The sequence below is a fragment of the Anopheles merus genome, chromosome 3R, assembly GCF_017562075.2.
Source record: "Anopheles merus strain MAF chromosome 3R, AmerM5.1, whole genome shotgun sequence".
Taxonomy (NCBI): domain Eukaryota; kingdom Metazoa; phylum Arthropoda; class Insecta; order Diptera; family Culicidae; genus Anopheles; species Anopheles merus.
The window spans coordinates 45,971,542-45,987,613 of NC_054084.1; the positions used below are offsets into that span (position 1 = coordinate 45,971,542).

General features: G+C 41.9%; 1 protein-coding gene across 2 annotated transcripts in view; it reads left to right on the forward strand.

Annotated features, from left to right (window-relative positions):
• Positions 1 to 16,072, forward strand: part of LOC121595698 (thrombospondin type-1 domain-containing protein 4) — a 99,474-nt gene that overhangs the window by 18,839 nt on the left and 64,563 nt on the right. For both annotated transcript variants that reach the window (XM_041919870.1, XM_041919871.1), the window contains exons 3-4: positions 1,581 to 1,662; positions 10,746 to 11,890. In XM_041919870.1, the coding sequence (XP_041775804.1) occupies positions 1,581 to 1,662; positions 10,746 to 11,890 (1,227 nt within the window). The remainder of the gene's footprint in view (positions 1 to 1,580; positions 1,663 to 10,745; positions 11,891 to 16,072) is intronic.

Genomic DNA, 16,072 nt, shown 5'->3' on the forward strand with positions numbered 1-16,072 from the left:
GATCTTTGGGGCTTCATGAGTTTGATGGAGTGAGAGTGTTGGACGTGCATCAGCTGGTACGGTCCTTTTATTCCATGCTGGCTAACTGTTGTTGAAATGGGTCGCGCTCCGAAATCTGCAACGAACAGGCGAAAGTAATCTGCGGGTGGGTTAAAATATGTAATAGATTTTTTGTTCACTGACCCCGGGTGGGAGTTTGCACATCTAGAAGGATTGTGTGCTAATGCATTGCATGTTTCATGCTTTTAAAAGCAAACCAAAATCTTTTATTTAATTTCCGTTTTTATGACACTTTTATGCTGTTAAAATCTGTATCTAATCTTTTCTGTTCTTTGTCCTGTCCATTTATGATGCTTTCTAAATAATTGCAAGAGAGATGAACCACGTCATTTGGTTGTAGATTGTACATTGCAATAAAAATGCGAAGCGAATGTAAAAAATAATGCATGCAAAGAAAAGGAAAAGGCTTCAAGCATGAGCCGATGTCTTCCAATTATATTCTACCGTTAGAAACCCTTTATGAACTGATCCCGAAGGTAAAAAATAATCGTTGATATATTACTAGGCGGAAGCGTAAAAAATCCCAACAACAGCATTATGCTTTCCAAATCTTGCGCTTAAGCTGAGCGCTTTTTTGAAAGTTTGTCCAATTCGATACATGCTTACAAATCCTTATTGAAAAGTAAATGTTTTCTCACCAGAGCTGTGACTAACAGCGTAGATTATAGCTGTTGTGTGCTAAAACGAGCAACACACGATGCCATTATTTACCAGCCTTTTAGGCAACACGCATTTCGATAGTTTCGAAAGCAAATTAAATACAACCATGGTACAGATTTCCAAACATGGTACACAAGCCCTTTGACAAAACAAAGAAGCGCTGTGCAGCTGTGAGTTGTGGTGTGTCGTTACCGTTCCGGCTTGTGCTACGATCATTTTTTAATTAAGTGTTCAGCGATGTTCCGCAATATTAAATGGATTCATCAACGCATTAAGAGATAGCCGTTGCTTTTTCAACTCGGTATGAGAGCCAAGCTGCCAAGAAGCGTGTGTTGAGGTAGACCAATGTTCTAGTCTAACGTGATGAAGGAAGAAAAAAAATCCATCATCATTGTCGGCGTGTTGGCAGCAAAGGCTTAAGCAGATAATTCTTGGGGCGCTAGATTGGATGATTTGAAAAAGTTGCTTGACGATTATAGCCAAAGCAAATCAGTCGTTGGCTCGTGTGACGAAAATTGAAAAGCCATTAATTGCAGATGCGGCTAGTGCAAAGAAAATGTTGACGATTGATTGTGCCGAGCAGTTGTGCATCAACGGGTGAACCCGGCAAAGCGTTTGTGACCTATGTAACAATGTCTGCAATGTGTCACGGACGTTACATTCCGGATGCATCATTGCGTGGGGTTTGATGCTTGTTGAAAAGTAGGTCATGCAGAACAAAGTCGTGTGATGACAGAAAGGTTCTTAAACACAATATATGTGCGTGTCTGTCTGTGTGTGTAAGCTTGTTTTTTTTGGTTATTTTTCCATGTGCCCTAAATAATATTGTTCCTTTTTTCGTGTTGTTGCTCCCATTACAGGCTGGTGTGTTGTATGACTATCGTCGCTATCATTTCAATCGATACGATCGCAGCTGACCTCTCTACAAGGGATCGCATACGGGTAAGTACGAAGGCAATTGCAGGGGAGAAAATGCAACCATACATGGGGCAGACATAAAAGCATAGCCCTTCGGAATTATGTTGCACTTTGTGCCGACCGGTACAGGTATCTCGGTGCACTACCACCGAGGATAAAAAGTGAACGAGGGTTGGAAACTCTCCCGGAGCAAGTGTAGCGAGTGTGTAGCAAAGTGGTTGAGATAACAGGAAAAAACGACACCTTACCACTTGGACTAGTCAGCAGACCATGTGGCTAATTAGCAAAATGGAAAAGCATGTTCTCCTAATAGCATCTGTTTGGTGTCGTCCGGTGGTCCTACCGATCGTGGGTCAACGTCGTGCCGCCCTGCTGTACACTGGGAATATTTTGTGTCATCATAATACCTCAGGGATTTTTGTTTAATTCTTAAGGTGCTAAGGTTTAGTTTAAAAATTTACAATTCAAAATGTATCACGTTGAAAGCGTTGGAGGTAAAATATGTTTCAAACAGTTTTTGATAAATATTTCGTTATATTTGTTTGAAAATGAGTGTACACTATGAAACTAATTCAACGATAATTACTTACACCACATCAAACTCCTTGAACTTTTACAAACTTTGCATACAAATTTAATTGATTAATTATAATTTGACCACGCTGCATCACCGTGGAAAACTCCATTCATTCACATTTTTACTCTTTGTGTATCCTCCACCACCTGTTACCGTTTCGGAACCGTTTCGTCTGTGTCGGAGGAACAAGAAGCAACAAACAACAAGAACAACAAAAAGTAAAACACGACAGCAAAACAAGTACGAAACGGCAGCAGATTAAGTTATATCTTATCAACGTGAAACGGTGAAAAGCAAGGCATGGAAGTAAGAATGTAACATAAACAGCGATACCCTTCCCTTTCGTGTACGGTTCTCGCCATTGCCCAACCGCCGCAGCAGATCCCTTTGGTGGTATGGTGGCATGATGCCGCGTTTGGTGTCGTTTTCACGGGTGGTTGTAAGACATATTAATGCTCGATGCGGCGGCTGTGGCGCTGGCACACTCCAGAGGTGGCCGGCTTCGACCTGACGCCTTCGACTTTGGCAGGCTCTGCCCAAAAGAGGTGCACTGCAATGTGTGTTTGAGTTGGTAGTTTGTTGTGTGTTTGTGGACGGATGGAACTTCTCTTGCGATTGTTTGCACACGCTTCGCGGTAAGTGCTGTGCTGTTGCTCGAGTGCACTGCTCTGGAAGGAAATGTGGCGGAGCATGGGGACCATGAGTCGTCTGTACGCACGCACGGATCGGTTGCCTCAGCCTGTGTCCGGATGCGTAAGCGCAAACAATTGTTCCCAATTCACACTTAGGTAAATTGGGCTGCGAGCGCGCCATGCCGTGGCTGTGATGCCCTGGTGTACCGGAAGTGTGTTAATGTACGGTACGGGAGAGGGCTCATTACGTTTGGGGAGGGTTTGTGTAGCAAAGGGCATACCTGTACGGTAGGAAAAGGGTAACGATAGAATCCATGCTCAAACACCGACCTGCCCTGGATATGGCGATGAAAGGTGATGAAATGTTAGAATTTCTAAGTATTTTTTGCTCTTTGTGATTGTTGATCTTTGTTGCAACTTACTCATCTGTACATTAGAAGACTATGACATACTACATTTTTTACTCAGTAAACAAATGAAAAACATATAAGCTTAAACAAGGAACATATAAGTTAAAACACATATAAGCGAAATTCCTATTCGAATGTACATTATTCTTAATCTTTGAATGAAAATGTCAAATTAAAATATTAAAGAATATACTTACTAAATGTTGTTTTCCTTAGTTCCATGCTTCGATTTTCTGTTCACTAAATCATTTTCTCATATGTTATACTAAGCTATAGTATAGTAGTACAACGCTATAGAACATAGTTAGGTATAACCCTACCCATTGAATCTGGCTTAGTCAACATAGAACGACTTTTGGTAAAGTGTTTGAACTTGAAATTTGTGTGCAGTTTCTTAATATCGTCCGAGATTAATTTCCTCGATCAGAAACCTCTAAGTGGTTCTCGCCTGAAAGCAATCTCTTTAGCTCCGAGAAAGCGTTGAACAGCATTACTGTGTCGTACCCTAATTTTCACTTCCTTATCCGTGTGTTGCCATAAAATTTGCACCGCAAGGGTAACTTTATCGGACCCAAGGTAGAGCAAAACGTCAGCGCCCGAGCGTGCACAGGACCGTTTCTCGCATCCCGGACGATGACGACAGGCCCAGACAACCAATCCCCGGCAATATTGCGGATCAAGCGAAACCGTAAGTTAAATCAGGAAACCTAATCGCCTTGTTGTATGCGGTGTCCGGCAAAAGATCCGGTAGGTTTTCGATTATGTTCGAAATTTATTGCCCCACGAACATACATGTACACATCTGAGCGCACAAACTGACCAAAGGAGTCTTGTGCCGGCACAATGTTCCGTACTAGCGCCAGGAAGCAAAGGCACGAAGAGTTTTCCACCTTTTGTCGTGTGGGCCGGGGAGGTCGAAATTGAGCCTAGGAAGTGCGGACAAAAGTGATGATGTTTCCAAGCTTGGTTTCGTGCGGTTTGACCTATAGCACAACCTTACGGCACAGAATTCGAATCATGTGGGGTTGGTGTTCGGTTAAAATTCAAATTTTTCACCTACTTTATCGTGGCACAGTGGAAGCATGCTCTCAAGCGAAACCCCTCGATTCATCCATCCGCCCGCGCTACCGTTTCGATGGCGTTCTCTTAAGCCTGAGCGTTTCGTGTGCATGCTGGGGGTGGTAAATGTTGCGCAGCATTGCTTTCAGATTTTCCGGTTCATTTACTGCAGACAATGGTTCTGCCCGGGCGAGCGATAGCACCATCGTCTCCCCGTTTGCTGGAACGGAAGCGGTGCTCGCATCCTCGTTGGTGTGACGATAGCAGTAGCGCTAGATCAGATTTGGGTCTGGCTTTTTCGACGAGTGTCGAATGGGAACATGTTTAAAAAAAGGGGTTAGCTTCCGCAAGCAGCAGCAGCGAAGAGCAAAACCGCATCTCGCCTGTTCTGCACGGCACAGGCTAGCATGTTGCACCAGAAGCAGCAGTCAAGGACGGTGAAGGCGAGAGGGTGCGAGGCAGTTTTTCCCAAAATTGGTCTGCCAGTGGCAGAGCTTATGATGATGCTTTTTTATGATGGTTGTTGTGCGATTGTGCTGATAGTTTTACAGCCGTTGAGTGTTGAATATTTTATGTCGCTTAGTGGTTCTTGCCTTTTGGATATAGTAGCCGACTCTTCTAGTGCGGTTACTAAAAAAGCCCCGTCAATCGTCAGCAGTTTTCAATTTTATGCAATGGGTGTTGGGTTTTTGCACACCTACAGCTTGTTGTTTTTTGTTAAAAAAAAAACTTTAATTAAATTGCAATCTATTTGTTTATTACCTTCCGCCCGCGTAACAGGTAACTACACAATGTCAAACAAACAAAATCAACGTAGGGACTATTGGTACACTGTACCACTAAACGGAAGGACACACGTTATGTAATTTCCTGTTCTGGAAAATATATCTGCACGTTTAGTATGCACTCCCAAATGCGCGCACAATCCAACGTTGGCAAACGTGGAGTAAAAATAAACAAACTTGTTTCAATCGTTTTTGAATATTGATCCATTTCCACTTGTCCTCCGCTCAGAGAATTCAATCACAGCTTCTCGGCTGGGCGATAAATCAAAGCCGAAAAAATGCTCATTGGAGCAACCCCAGCCAGGCTGGAGGAGACAGGGGGAAAAACAAATATGGGAGAGATTTTTGCGTGACCTTGCTGCAAGGGGCAACGATTTCCCACGTCTCAACGTACGCCCGTTGGACCCTTTACCGAGTCCGTGTTTTCGTTTTGGAGTGGAGGGATTAATGCAAACAAAGGAAGGCAGCCAGTAAATTTGAACTCTCGCTGATGGTTGGTCAGTTTCTAGGTCAACGGTCAAACAGCACCGGAGACGAACACCATACTCATGGCTCTCCATACTCAAGCCAAGGCAAACCAAAATCGGGGGCCCTTACAATCTGCGGGGAAAAAGTATTTCACTGTGTGCCGCGCGGTTGAAGGCAAATATTTCTCCCTTTTCCCTATCGTTTGGGGGGAAGCATTTTGGGTCCAACGTTCTGTAGGCGATAGAAAGGAAGTGAGCGTCATACTGTGGCATGTGTGAAATATGATGAAATGCAACGAAAACCACTCATCATCGTGAATTATATCGGTTTCGGGTGGAATGAAATGTTGAAAAATGCCAACAATCCGAAGTGGGAATGCTTGGATGTAGCTGGCAAAGGGGTAATGATGTTAATATAACCCACTAGCCTTCGCGCCACGTCTAACCGAAGCAGAGCGTGTGCGTTTCACTGAATCCTATTGACATGCTGTGTTGACTTCCGTGGTCGGTTTCGTTGCGCAATATACGGCCACTGTTGCTGTTTGGCTGACAACATTATGGTCAAATGCTTGGTTAGCATATTAACCTCTTCTCTATCTTCACTTGACCTGAGCCATTGCCACTATGGCAGAAAATTCTCCTCCAAAAAATAACATCGCAAAACACGCGATCATGTCTATAACGCCATTGATCGAGCGTGGAAGATGAGGGTGAAAAGATTCTAAATTCCAGACAAACGGTGCTCGGTAATGTTGAGCTCTCGTGCTCTCTCGTGTCCGGAATCTTCTTTCAACCCCGGCTCATGCAGCAACCGTTTGCTCGAAATATGATTTATGGACGCGGGCAACTTACTGTGTATGTTCTTTGGTGTTCTTTTGAGGGAGGAAATAAGTATGTTTGTGTGCTAAGTTGAGAGAGTGGTTTGTGTGCGAACGGTATGCGAAATAAAAATTTGTATAAACAAAACCGTTGGGCTGCGTTCATGATGGGGTTCAATAATCCTGCTGCTGCTGCTCCAAAATGCCTGCGTTTGTGTTGTTTTTTTTTATGTTGCGAACATGACCCTTTTGACGAGCAACTTCACTGACGCACGGCTAGAGGCGACATGAAGGGCAATAGTTTACAGTCATTTTGTAATTCGATATTGGCGCTCACCATGTTGGGCAGGATTAAAGATGCTAGTTTTGTTTTACTAAAACAATATGATGAACCCTTCTCCCAAGGTCGTTGGTTTGAAATTTTGGAAAAACACTATTTTTATCGATTGTATGATTTTTACATAATTAGAATATAAACCGCTTTCATTCGCTTGATCATTCTCGTCTCGATTGGATGTTTCTCCAGCATCATTGACAAATGTTAAAATCATTGACAAATCATTGACAAGTATTAAAAAATTCAATTTAATGTACTGTTTCCCTTATACGAAATTAAAAAAAAAACTAAATTTTTAAAACAATCTACAACACACACACACCGATTTGGTTGCGTATCACTGAATATAATAAATATATTTCTTTCCTCACCTATGAATGTACTTACCGCACAGATCACCGCAAGGACGCTTACAAATCATCAACGAAGCCTTAAAAAACATATTTTACAATACGATTCTTGGCAGATGAGAGCCATTACTCGACAAACATGACATTCGCGATTATGTGTGTCATTTGAACGAAACACCCATTTCGTATGCGGAACAGTTCAACTTCTGTTTCGCTTTCAGTTTCAGAAGCAGGGACGCGTGTACGACCTTGCCAGCATAAGAAACACGCCTCTTACTGTCTCGTGTACAAATAGCAGAGGCAAAAGAGCCGTGAAATTCTAGCGGTGTGCAGCGTGGGGAAATGCCATTTATGTCGTATGTGTAGAGACGCTCGATATGATTGCGGACGTCCTACGCATTCCTTGGCACCGAACGACAAATGGTGACGTTGAATTACATTAACAAATTCAACAACGGCCAACCACCACCCATTGGTATATCATGCGTACACACTCTCTACGCTGCGTTGATCATCATTCATTGTTTTGCTGCTACATTTTGCCACAGCCTATGTCACAAATTGTTTCCTTTCCTCCGTAACGGTGCCCTGTGACAGGCAGCATTTTTATTCCAATACATCCAAAAATTATTACCCCTCCCCACCCTTTCGCATGTTCCTGAGATTGGGGGAAAAGTGCTAAGGGCGCGGAATTTTACACCATCAAGGGCAGCACCAATTTTTATGGGTTGTTCGCCCATTATCGTTTTTGTTTCAGTTTCAGCCGAACCAGACCGCACCATAAAATGACGCGGGCTTTGATTTACGAACATATGCTATCGATTATGGGCTCATTATGCCGGTGTGTGGTGTGTGTATGTGTAGTGGTGGAAGCAAACGGTAGTTCGTGGGTGATGTCATTTCGTGTGTAGAAATGCTTTCCCTTTTCCCTTTGCTGGTGGATACAGCTAGCTGATGCTTTGCATTTTTTAAGGAAGAGATTGACAGATAAGGGAGCTAAGTGAAGAAAATTGGTTAATGGTCAAAGATTCACGCTACCGATTAATGGTGTGGATGATTGAGAATTTATGAAAATGTGGTTCCACTTCAGAACTATCATTAATAGTAGCTCATAAGAAGAAGGACGCAGACAAGAAAAAATTTAATTGAATCAATCAGGGAGTTACTTAATTAAACATTAAATGAAAATCAGTTTAATTTAAAACAAACACCTGCAAGTTACCCTCTTCATCTACAATGAATGTTTGCAATATGCTTAAATATAATGAAATCATTTCCTCCAAATATTTCACCCTATCATTTAACCATTTAGCCATCTTCTTATGGTCTTCGGTCGATGTATTTTGTTCATCATTTTGCATATAATCTACTGGCACTGTTTCTTTACTGCGGTTTTTTGCTTTCCCAAAGATATTCAGTTGTTCGCAATTTGATTGCCATTTTGAAGAAAAGTTGTTTGCCGCCACTCACCGAATCAACGAAATCTTCTCAGCTTCTCATCGGCAGTCAAGTTATTTTGCCGTCTGCTAGCCAAACCAGTATAGCGAAAGCCGAAACGAAGACCTACCGAAATTCTACCGAATACCAATTGTTGGCAGAAAACTTGTGTCCTGTGCTTTTTGGTAGGTTATTATCCGAGTAGAAAGGAAAAAAATATATACATCCAACTTGCATCGAATTTGTGTTGAAGGTGAGGATCCTTTTTTGTGATGCATTTTCACTTCCATTTGTTCTGCCATGTTCCGTTTGGTGGTAGTTTTTCGGCCCTAGCTCAGGCACGGCGATAGTTCTTTGTGCTACACACTAGCTGCATTTGACAGTACATGATGAAGCTCAGCCATATCAGTGCACTGTGTGTGTGTGTTTTTTTTTGTCATAGAGTTGTTTCGTATTGCAACAGCTTTCCTGCGGAATAAAATACCAATTTTGAACCACTTGCCATCTCCTGCTTGCTTGCCTCATCATGCCTTCGCACCTTTTAGCTTGATCAACACAGCAACAGCAGTAGCAGCAAACGGGCCGCAATTTTACGCTCATTGTTCCGACAGTGGACAACTTTCGGAAGCTCGGATTCGGCAGTACTAAATTTAACATAATCTGTATAGTAATTTGCTGCAAATAGCATTCAAATGTCGGATGGGCAGTGCGAGTTCGTATCGAGCAGCGGAAAGAGTAGTAGAAGTGGATGGCAAAATTTCGGTTGCTTCGGCTGCTTTGGTTTGGGTTCTGTTTCCATTTTTTCTGTCCATGGCTAGCGGTCAGATCTGGTCGTTAGATCTGAATTGTTTTGGACGTGACTCAGAGTGGGTAGCAGGATGGGGAGAAATCATAGACCCTGAAAAACGATTGTATTTTCCGTCTAGACTGGTTTTATGGTGTTGAGCCAAGCTTAATTGAAGTTTCATTCTTTACCAGAAGCTAGAGGTAGCAGTGCAGACGTAATCGCAACTCTAGTTTTGCGGTTTTTGGTGACTAATTAGTGCCGTGGTGAAACGGGAAATAATTTGAGTGCCGTTTGTTAGTGATGGTTGAGCTGGATTTTACACGAATATTTTAATTGAATGTACAAGAAACTAAGGCACACGCGTTGGCATGGCGCAATCAATTTGAAAATGAGGTATTTCAAATAATCATAAAACATGTTTTAGTTAGGTTGGTTTTAAAAATATTTCAAATTGACATTTTACGTTGGAATATTCAGAAAAGCGTTATGATTATTGTATTACTTAACCCGTTTTGTAACCCATTTTTATTACTGTTTCGATTATGAATGTTTAAACAATTAACAAAAACAAAATTTTGGTCAATTTTTTTTAAATACTTTTATTTAAACAATTTAAGTAATATACTTTGATTGTGATGAGGAATGAGCTTGTCTTTTCAAAATTGTTAACGATTGGCATAGTTTTTACATGGAACACACACATGCACAGCTAACCTATACATGCACAGGTAAATACAATGCAGTGCGCAAAGCAAAGGATGTTGAATAAATGAGACGATTCCTATAAGTAGTTTATTGGGACAGAGCTTGCTATGGGTTAAAATGTATCTTTGAGAGTACTGGAAGCGTTCGATCGATCACAGCTGGTTTGTCAAAATACGAAGAGAATCACCGTTTTATGGTGCCTTATGGGTTTGATTTGATGCATAATAACATACCATGCCCTTTGCCTTTTCACATCCTTTCGAGTTCAATTCAAACCGATGAGGGGTCCGTAAATCAAATCATGTGCTCTTTAATGTGCCATTGTAATTCTACTCCTTTTGATTCTTCGGTATGATTCCATATAGTTATTTTGTGTTTTGATTCGGTGTTGACATTTTTAGTCACTGTATTGCTATAATTATTTTCTCCCTTGAATGTGTCTATAATTTTTGTGATTTACTTCCTTTTTTGTAATGCCTTGAAGGATGTTTGGTGGGATATAAAAACACGTATCCGTAATGCAGCGTACATCAACATCTGTTAAAGCATACATAAATGAGAGCACAATGCACGCTTTCGTGCAAATCATTCATTCTGTCAACAAATCATCCTGTGGATCTTATTGCTTATAATTCATCCTCCAAGATGTGCACCTGGAAAGCATCTTTCTGGCCGCACGTTCCTGTTGTGGCAACACACTAACCTTTTCTTGTTCGTTTTTTTCATTATTATTTCTACTGCAGATACACCGAGAGTGGCTCGAAAGAAGGGCCGCAAAGCGATCGAATGTCAACGCACCGAATTCACCTCCCGACTCGTTGGTAGCAACGACTCAGCGGACAACCTACATGCGAAAGTTAATCAAATTCAAGAACGAAAACGAACCGCTGTCAGAGAATGACATTTCGTTCGTTCCCCATTTTGGTAACGGAGCGGAAGTTGACGGTGGCAGTAATGGGCACGAAGGTGTCAATAATGGTTCCGGCACCGATACCGCCCCGCCCAACAGCGGCAAGCAACAGGATCGGCTGCATCATCAACATCAGCATGACCAGCAGCGTTGGAATTTTCATCCTCACCGCGTGCACGCAGCGTCCCACAACGAAAAAGAAATTTTAACAGACGACGCTGAACGCTACCGGTATGATGTCGTTTCTACGCAAGATGTCAACCGACAGGAAATCGAAGCCAGTGGAAAAATGGACAGTTTATCGGCGGCACAACTGCCTTACCCGGGGACAGCCACGGATGGACGCGATCCGAAACCTCTGGTGTACATTATGGCTCCATCCGTTAGCTCACCAGAGGAACCACAGGACGTTCGAGTGGCTGTTACTGGGCTGAGGGCTGGAGAGTTTCCTGCTACAACAGTCACCAGCATAGTGGAGGAGCAAACTCAGAAAATTAATGTCGCGGTTGGATCGGGCAACCGGACTCTGGCGCAGAACCTGAGTGTGGGCGATGGCCACAATACTACCGCTGAAAATCCCCTAAATAATGATTTGTCGAGCGGTTCGGTTGTTGCAGCCACAAACGTAGCAACCACTGAGCGTAAATCAGATCGAATTCCATTGACAAGGGGCGCTGCTGAAGGAGCACTTTTGAGCGGAACTGCCGAACTAAACGGTGTGGTCCGTTCGAGTGAGGCATCTTCCGGTGGAGTGGAAAATGGCGTTATGATAAGAACAACAACAACAGTAACGACAGAAGAAAATCCAACCGGAACTGCTGATCACGAGCAGAATCTCACGTTACAGCTAGAATCTGGACCTCCCTTGGCAAATGTTAGTGTGCGAAATCTGTTCGGCCCATGGAGCAACTGGACGGCTTGTTCTAGATCCTGTGGAGGAGGCGTAAAGACTCAGTTTCGCAGCTGCTGGAAACGAGAGTAAGTACTTTTTTACTCTCTGTCTATCATGGTACCGTAAGTCGTAGGGATATTTTTTTTTTTTGTTAGATTCCCTTTTCCACTTTGCAAATAAGTAAGTGTTTTCTAATGCATCCAAATGTAGGCCCGTATTAAGTACTGATGAAACATGAATTTTAGTTTACGTGTACTATCGTCTTGAAAACTCGGTTCGACATCAAAACCCTAGCGGGAAACGAACCGAGGAAGATATTTTTCAAGTTTCAAAGGAAAATGTTTCAGTTTTAAGCAATACGTTTTAAATTAATCAAACAAAATAAAAAGGACAGTCAAGACCAAGTTTAACCGACCAACATTTAAAAACATAAATAAATAAAAGATCTTTTGCATTCTTCTACGATCTACTAAACATTATTTTTCTTCTTTGGCATAACAACCACTGTCGGTTAAGGTCAGGCTATTCCACTAGTGGGCATAGTAAGTCCTGCCTATGGGGGCACGGCCCATTCAGGGCTTGGAGGGGTATTTTACGGGTATTTTAAATTCGTCTTCGAAATTCGATCTGAAGTTTAGACGCCTACTACGCTTAGACTGCTCGTGTATAGAGACGCCTACTACGCTTAGACTGCTCGTGTATAGACTGTAAACACAAAACACAACTTGCAAGGATCAATCGAGAAAAATTTCTTGACTCTATTTTTCTTATTTCAGATATCTTTTATGCATAATATTCTCTAGGCAAAAATATGATAAATCATCTCTTTTTTTGCAAAAGAAATCAAAGTTGTCTTATGCATATTATCATCTCTCTATATTTATATACATATATTTTTGAATTCCTTTAATTAAAAGCTACGATAAACTCATCCGAACCAATTATGTATTGTTGCATCTCAAATAGCCATGAGTCGCTAAACCGTCAGACCCACGGTAGTTTCTCAGTGGTATCGATTCGATATCGGAGTTTTTAATTAAATTTAATACAACGAAAAGTTCGCTTGCGTTCTGTGCTGCATACTCTCGATTGAGACCATTGTTCGGCATGAATCGTCCGTTCAGATGAGCATTATAAAACCACTTTAACTCGACCGCTAAACTGCGTGACTGCGGAATTCCATCGCTTCGGAACTGCGCCGAAAATGAGCACTGAAACGATCCATCGTAATCATGGATTAGGTAATAAAAACGGAAAGTTTATCTCATTTATTGCCGCCAGTTTGAGGGACTGTGCAATGCGAATTTAATTAAAGTGCGAATGAGAAGCACTGGAACAAAGGCGAGATTATGGAATGCGAATGGAACTGAGTGTGGCACGTCTCAGCATCTGACAACATTTGGTGCGGATGATTTCATTCGATGGTAAATTGCTTCAAATTCTTTGAATAGTACGGTGCTGTCTACAAGCATAGAGCAGTACATTCGGGAATGGTGTAAAGGGATTATTTAAAAAAATATATATATATATTTTTTTTTCTTTTGGCTCAACAACCGATGCCGGTCAAGGCCTGCCAACCCACCACTTGTGGGGTTGGCTTTCAGTGACTTATTGATTTCCCCCATAGCAGGATAGTCAGTCCTACGTATGGCGGCACGGTCTATTTGGGGCTTGAACCCATGACGGGCATGTTGTTAAGTCGTACGAGTTGACGACTGTACCATGAGACCGGCTCAAAAAAATATATATATCTAAAAAAATATATAAATATATATATATCTCTAAAAAACTCATCATGGAGTTTTAAGGAATCTGCCTCCTTTGTAGACGAATCTGTTGTTCGAGACTCGTTGCGCAACTTATCAAAATAACTAACTCAAACGAAAGATTTCTCAATCATTGCCCATCCATTAAAGACAATAAAACTAAAGTATAACAATCCAAAGCGTAAAAGCAAACACAAGTGTGAAAACTTTCTGCATCAAATTCCCCGGATAGGCCTTTCCACTCCCACTTCCTACCCTAACTCAATACAATTTTCATCATAATCTTCATCATCATCCTCACCTACCGCAACGCACCCCTTGACCAGCGGTGGTGGATGTCCTGGCTCGCACAGTTTCATTGAGCGCAACAAGTTTTTGGCAACTGATTAAATTAAATCGCAAAATATAAATAATCCTTCGTCTGCGCGACGGCGCTACAAATGGGATATGAATGCCGCAAACTTGTGCCCGCTGCGGGAGAAGAACAATTCAGGGGAGTCGAGAAGAAAGCGCGAAGCATAGAGACGCGCAGGGAATTTTCATTCACGTAGTGAAATCAACCCGCTAGGCACGTTACTGACTCATTGTTTTTCTTTCGCCGGCATATAAACCACCCTAGGCAAGGGGCTTGTCAGCATAGTGCCATCGTCTGAATTTTACTAAAGAGGATTAGCTTTCATCTGGGGCTCTTCTACGTCTAGTGCAATTTATTATATAAATATATATATTGCCATGCATTGCTGGGTCGACCACCCGATCGTATCGTCGTGACCTCGATCATGAACATCTTTGCACCGTGAACTTCGTTCAATTTTCTTTGAGCAACAGTTTTTGAATGTCAAGATGGGCCGAACCCAAAGTCGTTATCGGTAGTCAGTGAAATAGTAAATCATTTACCGTGAGTGCATATTCCCGATGGGACCTCCCTTCTGCAAACCTAGAACAATTCGATTGAATAACAATGCAAATCGAGCCAAACATCGCCACCCGACAAGATGTTTGGTAAAGTGATGAAATAGGAAATGATTCACATAACAATCATCATTTCATGCCTTTTTTATATCAGATTTTTCTGTCTATAATGTAACAGCATTCATTGGAACATTCAAAGTTTCAACTTTTCTATGAATTGATAAATCATTATTTTCTATTGTTTTCCACTCTTTATCACTATAAGCGATCGTATCAATCATGCGCACAAAACTACGTTGTAATCTTCTTCTTCTTCTTCTTCTTTGGCACAACAACCGCTGTCGGTCAAGGCCTGCCAGTACCCACTAATGAAGTGAGCTTGGCTTTCATTGACTTATTGTTACCATAGCAGGATAGTCAGTCCTACGTATGGGGGCACGGTCTATTTGGGACTTGAACCCATGACGGGCATGTTGTTACGTCGTACGAGATGACAACTGTACCACCAGACCGGCCGGCCGTATTCGACCGACTACGTTGTAATAGAGCGATATAAATACACCAATCAAAATTGAAAATGGTTTCGATTGAATTGATTGAATGGAATGAGTTGTTCAGGATACAACATAACTCTAGGTTTAGTTGCACGGGGTGATGTTTCATTCTCCTAGCCACGTGCTAAGTGTATCTAGTTTGTAAAGAGCACTTCTGCTCCGTACAGGCATAAGTTTAGCGGAACACAATGTTAGCTGTGCACTTTCAACAAGGACTGCAATTTGTTGGAGCGCTTTTGCTTGTTGGAGACACCAACAATGGGGTGTCGTCGTGCCGTGGTGGTCGGTAAATTGGTTATTGTCGGTAATAGAATTCAAATCATACTCTGATTATGCACCAACTTTCCACTCCCTCAAAAGGCAATGGTAGAGAGTCTTATGCTGCTCTATGTGCAAGTTTTGCTAATAGGAGACCATTATTATTTCCCACTCGGTTTTGTATGTTATAGAAAGGAACACCTATAAAGGACGAAGGGCACGAATATCACCCCTCGTCTTTCCATTCGCAGTATTTTGTGTAGTGGGCATGTGGATTTGAGGAGATTATTCAATGAGCAGAAATGGAAGGCTAGATTAAGTGTTTATGAAATTAGCTCGAAATTAGAAAGCCCCTCGTAATATTAATGAGCTCAACGAATGCAATACAGTTTTTTCTCGAGTTATGCCATTTTTTTATTTTGACAGCACTATTTCTGTGGATTCAAAAATGACGATTTTATGGACGTATACACATTAACATATGTTTTTTTTTTACTTGTATGGATTTACCGTATGGAATTCACTAAACACCTTTAAACGAATGTTCTCCCGTGCGCATGAATGCCAAAAATAGGTTTAAATACCAAAATACTTCGTTTTCTTTGCACCTGTTAAAGGATTACAAGCCAAGATTCGTGCCATCCAGCCTGTGGCGGATGGCAAAAACTGCACAAAAAAGATTCGCCGAACTCTGGTCGATTTTACGTTACCATGGGAAATGGTGATTTTGACAGGGTTGGGCTTGAAATCGTTTTGTCGAAACGCGGCAATTCATTTC